At 39.2% G+C, this 9,856-nt stretch overlaps 1 protein-coding gene across 1 annotated transcript; it reads right to left on the bottom strand.

Annotated features, from left to right (window-relative positions):
- Positions 1 to 2,889: 2,889 nt before the first annotated feature.
- Positions 2,890 to 9,740, bottom strand: LOC145488246 (quinone oxidoreductase-like). The gene is made up of 5 exons (XM_081467071.1): positions 9,420 to 9,740; positions 8,143 to 8,329; positions 6,734 to 6,949; positions 5,811 to 5,990; positions 2,890 to 4,793 (listed from the first exon to the last, which is right to left on the bottom strand). Exons 1-5 carry the CDS (start codon positions 9,588 to 9,590, stop codon positions 4,489 to 4,491), a joined length of 1,059 nt encoding a protein of 352 aa, XP_081323197.1. The 5' UTR covers positions 9,591 to 9,740; the 3' UTR covers positions 2,890 to 4,488.
- Positions 9,741 to 9,856: the final 116 nt, after the last annotated feature.

The raw sequence follows: 9,856 nt of genomic DNA, 5'->3' as shown, positions 1-9,856 counted from the left end.
TAAGAGTCCGTTGTCCGTATTATAGAGGTGTCACACACACTATGTCACTCTTTATAGCAAAACCTTACTGGACCTATACTTTGGGATCTAAATTTCTTTAGTAAGTTTGGTCTCGTTAGGGTGTCTCGGGAAAAACCGCGATATTTCACGCCGTATGGGCCTCGTTTAGGACTGCACACAAAGAAATAGTATTTTTGTTTCTTTAAGGAGTCAGGCCTTTAGGGGTCTTATTGAAAATTTCAAGTCAATTTCACGAAGAATGAGAATGGCAAGTTTGTAGCCCCTTGATTTGGAAGTCAGAGCCAGTTTATTACATTTATGGTTAAGCCTTATTATATTTATGGTTGTTCAGTTTGTTACATTTATGGGCAAATTTTATTACATTTATGGTTAGTGGTTTTATTACATTTGTGGTTAAAAGTTATTACATTTATGGTTAGTATTACATTTATGGTTAATTTTTATTACATTTATGGTTGGTATTACATTTATGGTTTTTATTACATTTATGGGTGATACACGCCCGGCCTGCGACCTAATGGAGTCGAAGATTACAGAAGATCAAAGTACATCGACAGGAGTTGATTTATGGAAAATTCTCCATTGTCGATCCTTCTCAGTTTAACACTGCAGTAAGTTAATCCCTCATTGTGCTGTCAACAAAATGCTAGCTTTTTTATGAAAGTAGAAGTTAATTAGTTTTTCCCCAAGAATTTTCTTATTACTGAAAAAATCTCCAAATAGCAAGGTCGGCTGCCAAAACGAATCACGGACCCCTCACCAGGGCAGATTAAACAAGGACAAAGTTTATTAAGGTTCTCAAGGGATCACTAATCTATGAGAACATGCATTGGTCTTTGCTGACTTTTCAATAGCACTGTAATTACATTGTTACCAAGTTGTTTGCAAGTTTAAGAGCAAGGATTATTTCAACAAGAAATAAAACCATTTTAAATCAAAGAGTTTTTGTCTGAGATTTTTCCTAATCGATGATTTGTTATATATTTACAATGAACAACGCCTTGAGAATAGTCCGCTCTTATTAAGCCAAAGTCCCGCCATATTCTTGGAATTTCTGATTGACGTTCTCGTACTAGAAGAGCACGCACACATTAAGGGAAGACTTTTGTGTTTTCAGAAAGTTGTTCCCTCAGTAGTTGGTAAATTAAAGTCAACAAAGCTCATTTCGAGATACCCATTGCCAGTTCAACAACGTTTAACCCTAGCAGGAATGATTGTTTGATCAGCTGTCCGGCATCTATTGTAGGCCTAGGTATTTTTGCAGAATTTTCAAGGAACATGACTTTTGTCCAGCAAGTATGATAATTTTCTCTATTTTAAGTTAAAAGCACTGTCATACAATAACAATGTAATTACAGTGCTATTGAAAAGTCAGCGAAGACCAATGCATGTTCTCATAGATTAGTGATCCCTTGAGAACCTTAATAAACATAGGCACGCAAGGCGTGCAAGAGTTATTTTTTTTGTGAACTATAAGTCTCGGAGATAGGAGCATTCATGGAACTGTTTACAGTAATGATTTGGTTGATTTGACAAGTTTTTTTGGTTGCGATGTACAGCAAGAAAGAAACTGGGAGTTTATGATGTACATACGATGTTACATCGGTAATGGTAAGATAACTAAATAGTAAGCCATAAAATGTTTGACTGAACAAACTACAGTAATCTGACACGTCTCCAGATTAATGTAGATACCATCTTATTTTCTAACAGGCAATTTTATTCGTTCTTTGATACAACCCACACTGTGATTGGTCTGACACGCGCACATGCATAACTCCCTCACTCACCGATCACGTAGCCCTTCCGCCGGGGGGGGGGGGGACTCTCTTATATGGGCTATATAGGTCTGTGCGGCCCCGAAGGGTATGGTTTTTCAGCCGTTTTGGTCATAAATAGGGTACCGATTTTAGCTGATTTTGGCCAGTTTGGTCATAAATAGGGTACGGTTTTTGCACTCTAGCCTTGATATGGGTATGCTTTAAGAAGAAGCCACTTTTTCATCATTATCGAAAAGAAAATCAACAAAAGCCCTTCACAAATTTATATGTTTACGGCAATTTAACATTGGTTTGAACTAGGGAGCTAATTATAACGCAGGTCTGAAACAGGGTTTTGATTTGAGGGTCAGGTCGTAAATAGGGTTTCGAATTTTTGGTCAGGTCATAAATAGGGTAAGGAATATCGCAGATTTTGGTCATAAACAGGGTAAGGGTTTTGGGAAGCGGGCCGCACACCCCCAACCAATTTTTCCGGGAGTACCCCCTCGGGAGCCCTTCCAGCCCCCAAGAGGAATTTTTGCTCAAAAATACTCAAGTTAAGAGGACTTTTCGCATTTTATACGAGTAGTAAGTTTACCCTTTTTACACAACACAACGCAACAACACTACTTCACCGAAAATTTAAAGAAAGAGAAAAAAACCTCTCTGACACGTTGAAAGTCTGATTTAATTAAATTGCACTTTAACTTGGTGCCACACAGTCTTCAAAGAACATTTGAACAGCTTTCATACTTTTTACCTTTAAAAATATCGGACTGAAAAGAATGTCATAAAATGCCCATTAAATAAAAATATTAAACTGCTACTGCAGAGACGTAAAAACACTCTAGAAAGGAAAGCTTCTTTTTTGTTTAATATCCTGGGAACAATAGCCGATAACTTGTAAGCTCTAATTGAATTTGCTCCCATATGAAAAACAAAAGTGTCGAGTTACCATTTGTAACTAAAAATAGCAAACATCTCGAGGGAACAAGTCGCGACGATTCGTCAGCTCTAATTGAATTTACTACCTTGTGAAAAACAAGAGTGTCAAATTACCCATTGTAACTAAAAACTAAAAATATCTCGTTATATTTGCATGCAGTAAGAACAAAGCAATCGTTACCTGCACTTACTATTGTAAACGTTAGAACTGCTTCAAATCTAAATAGTCTCGTCTCCTCTAAAACATGTCTTAAGAACTAGAACCGACGATTCGTGACCTCTAATTGAATTAACTCCTTGTGAAAAACAAAAGTATCAAGTTACCCTTTGTAATTAAAAATAAAAATATATCGTGCCATTTGCCTACTACTCATGAACTGCTTCAAAACTCAAGACTCATCTCGTTCACAACTAGCCACCATTACACTGAAAATTATGCACTCTAAAACAACCCAATGTACGTATGTAACTATCACACTCCCCTCCAAACCGGACTAAAAATCACAAACCGGCAACATACACGTCACTCTTTATTTTTCAATTACCAAAGTCCTTGTGTTTATACATACCTTGTGTTTCTCACGTACCATTTACCTTTACAACAAGAAATTTGATTGGCTGTTCATAGTAGATCCAATCTGATTGGTGTGACATACATACATCTCTCACTCACTTACTCACTCACTCACTCACTCACTCACTCACTCACTCACTCACTCACTCACTCACTCACTCACTCACTCACTCACTCACTCACTCACTCACTCACTCACTCACCCATTGACCCGTCCATAACATACCCGACGCGCCGACTAAGAGGTATTTTTTTTACAAAAAATAACTCAAAAATTATCATACTTGCTGGACATAATAAAAGAAATGAAGCGAAATGGAGAAACATGCGTGATTATCACCAAAGTAAACACGTTTGGATGCTCTACGCCGGTGCCACTTAAATTTGAGCATTACCGAGCGAAAACTTTGGTAAAACAAAGAGACTTCCCACCGTACCCTCACGAAGGAAAAAAGAGCGCAGGCTAAATAGCTTTTTAAAAGTATCACTCTTACAGCAGTTCGCAGGGCCATTTGTTTAAATGATCTGTTTAGTGAACCCTAAACGAGACCAACGACATCAACGTCATTTCATCAACAATACCGAGACTTAAAGACATGACTGATCAACTCAGGCCAACTGGGAAGTGGTCACGCTGTGAGATCGCAGTATAGCCGTACGGATGAAGAAAATATACACTTATAGATCTAGACTTAGTGTATATTCGAAAGAAATATGACTGATCATTGCAGTTATGTCCGTAACTTACAGGGGGCTCTTTCGCAACTGCCTAAGTGTAATTGCGATAATCAGTCATGCCTTGAAATAATGCTCAATATACTTAGCAGCTTAGGGACAAAACAATTTTATAGAAGTGAACGGGATTTTAGGCTTTAGAATGAAGTATTTTAATCGAGTGTGAAAGAATCACAACATTTATTCTGTCATCTTTTACAGGGAAACTTTGTACTATTACACACCCACTTAGAAAGATAGTAGAAGTCTCACTTTATTTTCCTCCAAACCTGAGATTACATTAATGACTTTACCACTGCTCTCTGCTTCTAAGGGTGTCCTGGTGCTTTTAAAGCGCTTTCTAATTTGACCAACTGAAAACATCGGGGTAACATAAATTAATATTGAGTAGTATAGACAGCCATTTACCGGTTATGGGCTGGACAGCAGCTGCACCTTGATTTCACTCGGCTATCAAGGCTGGAGAAGAACTTTTCCGGTGGTCTTTCTTCCCTCCAACATGTCATGGGCCTTCTTGGCGTCAGACAGAGGAAGAACTGTGATTCCCCCGCTAAATTTGAGCTTTCCCTCTGTCAACCAAGAAAACAGTTCTGTAGCTCTCTGCTTATACTCCGCTGGATCGTCCACAAAGTGAATGAAGGCAGCGAATGTTAGGTAAAAGGAGCCTTTGCCTAAAACACGGGGGTTCAGCGGGTCAGCCGGACCTGAAGCAGCACCGAATGCTACAACAGTTCCTCTCCGTGCCAGGCAGTCAAAATCTGAAAGTAAACGAAAGAGCCTCTTTTAAATCACTTGAGTACTAACTACTCTGTCATGTTAGCGCATCTCAAAGAGGATGATCACAAACAGTAATTCAGATTACAGATCAATTGTTTCCTCTTCTTGCACTTGTACTACTGACACATTTATACTAACGCGCAAGCGAATAAAATATATATAAAAAAAACAAATGTAATTTTAACGACAACTGCAGAAATTCTCGCGCGCTCATTGGCTTATTTTTATTATCAATAAGCGGACAGACGCATGAATTTATAATTTATGCGATGCGTACACGAGCGAGAGCGGACAATTTGACAATTTATAATCGTAAAAAACAAATTGACGTCAGTTTTTCATGCGTCTGTCCCGTTATTATATTGACCATGAATTTCGTCATAACATTGTCAAAATAGTCTGCGGACCCGATCCACAGCTACTTTAACAATGTTATGACGAAATTCATGATCAATAACAGGACAGACGCACCAAAAACTGACGTCAATTTGTTAAATAGCAGATCGGCAACTAAATCGCACTGTTACGGAGCTTAAGTAAAATACAAGAGCAACGTAACAGAATCGAGAACCTTGACCAACAAATGATTAACCGACCAGTACGTGCTTAGCACTGTAAATTTTTTGCAACATTTCTTCGACTTCTTCGCCTTCCTCTGTGAAAACGCACCCAGAACCACGACGGCTGAAATTTCGAATAGGCCATTTTCGAGTTACCTTGTGCCTCTGTTTCAAAACAAGTCCGCGTGCAAAGACCTTTCATATGAAAATTAGTTAAATTTACATGAAAACGAACCTGTAGGCGGAACACATTTTCATACGAATGGTTTTGCCCGAAGACTCGTCTTCGCACAGAGGCAAAAGACAACTCGATCGGACATGGCCTATTGCCTATTTGGAATTTAACATTGCTTTAAATGTTCAGCTGGGGCATGTACTAAACCAAGAAATAGAAGGGAGAAAAGCCAAGTTATCTATTTGCCATGAAGATGTACTTACTTTTAAGGAATGTCGTTTTCCCGACACCATCATAAATAGCATTCACTCCTTTACCATCTGTGATCCTGTTAACCTCTTCAACAAAGTCTTTCTGTGAATAAAGGATGACCTCATCAGCCCCAGCCTCCTTCGCTATTGCTGCTTTGGCCTCGGTGCTAGTTGTTCCAATCACAAACGCTCCTTAAGGTGAGAAACATTAAACAGTTGGCTGGTTTGAATGGACAGCCCGTGCATGATTTAATACTGAGGACGACCCTATGTGCTAAGATTAGAAAATGAATAAAGATAAACTTAACTTTATCGCCTATACGTTTTACATTTTGTGGCAGCTATTGAAAATCTGGAGCAAGGTCCAGAATCTAGAAGTTTTCGGGAAACGGTCCGAGTTCTCGTCAAGCGATCGGACCTTCCGGTAATTTCCGAATTTTCTTGGCCGTCCCACACTCCCACAAATTCTAGGTTCCAGACCGCGCATCAATTACCAAGAACTCGCGCGCGTAGATCAGTCTTCTCGCGCTCTCTCGCACGCAATTTCGCGTCACGATCGATGGGTATTACAGAACAAAAAGGGGTACTCATAGTCTAATCTTTCTCACTAAACACTGGAACACTGGATAAGGCAATTCAAGAGTTTTCATTGGGTCAGCCATCATGGTATATAAGCAATTATACCGCACTCTAGAAATACGGTAAGCGTACATGTATGCGTATTTTTGGGAGGCGATTTGTTTTCTTAGTTTACTATATTTGGGGGGCTTAAAAAAAAGAAAACCAGCAACAACAACAATTTTATTCCACTAGCGTTTGTTAGATACGAAATGATTATAGCCAACTGACGTCGCTTCGCGTCTCCTTGGCTATCTATCACCTCACATTCAACGAGCGCTCTTGGAATAATTGCTAAATATGGTAGTGATATCTACCTGCATTCTTTGCAATCTGAATGATTAAGTTTCCCACTCCACCTGCCGCGGCATGAACCAGAATTTTGTCCCCAGCTTTGATTGGGTAAGAAGAACGGGCAAAGGCATGGGCTGTGAATCCTTGCCATAAGGTGCTGGCTGCCTGCTCCATGGTGAGTTGGTCAGGTACTTTGACAGCACGTTCAGCAGGCACTTTACTGTACTGGGCATATGCATCTGAAACAGATAATATGTATAACAGTAGCTTGAATAAAAACGGAGTTAGAGATCTCTCTCTCTCTCTTCAGGCTGTTTCAAGGGATGAGGGATGGGGAGGGGGTGCTCAAAAGGAGAGACCCTTGGAATGAGGTTGAGATGAAGACCAGCTGTCATTCAGGTGACTGTGTGCTAATTAGGTAAGTGCTGATTAAAATTAGGGCAGGACATTGAAATTTGGCCATGGATGACTGCAAAGTGAAAACTCTAAAACTTCCATTTTCAGTTTTTCAGTTTGACACAACTAAAGCTTGGCACACACAAGAGGGCTAGTCGCTACGGCTGTGTTGCCTGCAAACACTCAGTAGTCTAAATATTTTTGTCATACCTCCCAACTCAGATACGTTTTCTGATTGTAGGCATCTCACATGTTGTGGATCAAAACTCGCTAACTCCCTAGATCAAACAAAACTCTCTAACTCCCCAAGAAAACAACAACTTGAGCTTTCGACATGATCAGGTCATGCTCTTTGAAACCACGGCAAATTTGTAAGCCAAACAATTTTTCGCAGTTTTTTTTTCTATTTTTGAGGCGGGAGGTATAACGAAACACTTAATGGCTGGCTCCAAGGTAAACAGTGAGGTTTGTTTCCCCTCTACCTCAACATTGAGGGTCTCATTTAAAATTACAAGGATTTGTATGGAAAACCACAGAAGTGTGACTGGAGGGTAAAGCATCTTCTTCCTATACAAATCCCTCTAATTTCTAAGGTCCATAAAAATTTCCTCTTCAAGGATATAAACCTGAAAATTTGCATGTAAGCTTATTTGTAAATGTTCTTTCTATTTCTGATAACATTATGCATTACCAATGACTAAATCAGTGTGCCCTTGAAAAGCATGTCACATGATCAACTGAAGCAAAAAGCCAATTGCATTTTTAAGTTAGATGGATTGAAAAATATCTTCCAACAATTAAATGCACTAATAAATTATCCAGAAGCCTTGTGCAAGTTTAGTTATAATCTTTTTTTGCCAATTTGTTCAGAAGGGATTTTGCCCTCAGTCTCGAGACAGAAGATATTGTGACATGAATATGAGATAAAAATGGAACCATTTGTTACTTTATAAATTACATTTTATGTCATGGCTCAGCCAACGTTAACTCAGACAAATATGATTCTAATTAGTCCAATTTACAGAAGTTTTCTTACTTGCGCCAATAAAGCCAAAAGCAACTCTGTCACCAACAGACAAGCCCTGAACATCAGAACCCAGTTTTTCCACTGTTCCAGCTCCTTCAAATCCAAGAATCCCTCCAGGTTGCACTGGTTTCATTTCTCCTTTTCTGACAGCAACGTCAATGAAGTTTAAGCCAGCAAAATGATTTTTCACCAAGACCTGTTCATAAGATCGCCAAAAATAAATAACATCACCATACCTTTCTGCTAGATTCTTAGGCAACAGGCTTTTTTTACATGTAATGTCATGTTGGAAATGACTTTACTAGAGAACCCTGATAAAGGGTGAAAAATGGGAAATAAATGACTTTGCAATCAGACAGCAAGACTAGTATCTATACTACATGTATGAGCCTAAGATTTTCAGATGGCAAGATGACAACAATTCAGCTTGAAATGCCTATTCTGTCTGGTCCTTTTTCCACCCATGAAGAAGTATTAATAAGGACCTTCAAAACTTTACAAAATATAAACAGACAGATTACTAAGGGAAACGCTGCAAGAAAAATTAAGTAACGATAGGCTGTTTCATGAACAAGGTCAATGGTTAATGGACAACTTGATACCGTCAATCAACCCAAATTAGTTCAAGGGTGTACTAGAGCCGTTAAATAATTAATGGTCAATCTCTTGTTTTCACATGTTTTGTTACATCCTTTATCCAGTTGCATACGATGAAAACACTTATTGGCCCTTTATTACGATTAAACTTTGAACTACTGTCAGCAATTTAAGTTTATAAGGAAATATTATAATTCTGTCTAGACTGACAAACGGCATATAACTTGTTCGCTAGCTAAAAAAGGAAAATCGATCGGCCCTTTGTAGATAGAATTCCTAGCTTTTCAACTTAAGTTCATCTTCACTAGCTGGTAACACTAGCCTTGTCAATGTCGAGGAAAAGGTTGTTGTTATTCATCGTGGTAGATGCAATAATAAAGTGTATTATCGTTTGTCTCACGATGTAGTCACTTGAGATGTAGATCGCGACGTTTCGACTGCTTACTGCTAGTCTACCGTGCAATCAGTCGACCTTATCGCCTGAAGAAGACTAGCAGTAAGCAGTCGAAACGTCGCGATCTACATCTCAAGTGACTACATCGTGAGACAAACGATAATACACTTTATTACTAGCCTTGTCTATTGATAAAGCTATCTACACTCGGCTAGTATTACGGTATGCTATAACACAATGACTTCCAGAATCAGTGACCATCAGTGATGTCTAAAATATAGCTATGGATTATTACCTCGCCCTTCCCTGGCTCCGGAATAGGGGCATCTTCATAGCTAAGGTTGCTGGAATCACCGTAGTCGAGTATCTTTACCGCCTTCATTGACATATTAGAAAATAGAGACAAGCGGAGTCGAGCTACTTGTTTAACAGGAGACAAAAAGACGCGTCTCAAACAAATCGACATGGACTCACAATGGCCGCCTTTACATTTCGAGCGCGAGCTCCTTCAGTTTGTGTAAACATTGCGTGACATTTGGCTATAACTTCAGTCACGGGATCTTGTGTCTTCGACTTCCAGTTCAAGGTATCTCTATTTATGTAAAGAGGTCGATCAGGAGTAACTTCTGTATCTTTGCATCTATTTCAAGCTTGCCTTGCTTGTTTTTCGAGTTCTGGGTACATTGACCATCGAGTTCGCGTGAGTTGGGCTTTCAAACATCTCTACCCCTC

This window comes from Orbicella franksi, chromosome 1 (genome assembly GCF_964199315.1).
Source record: "Orbicella franksi chromosome 1, jaOrbFran1.1, whole genome shotgun sequence".
Taxonomy (NCBI): domain Eukaryota; kingdom Metazoa; phylum Cnidaria; class Anthozoa; order Scleractinia; family Merulinidae; genus Orbicella; species Orbicella franksi.
This window is presented reverse-complemented; position numbering and strand designations above follow the sequence as displayed.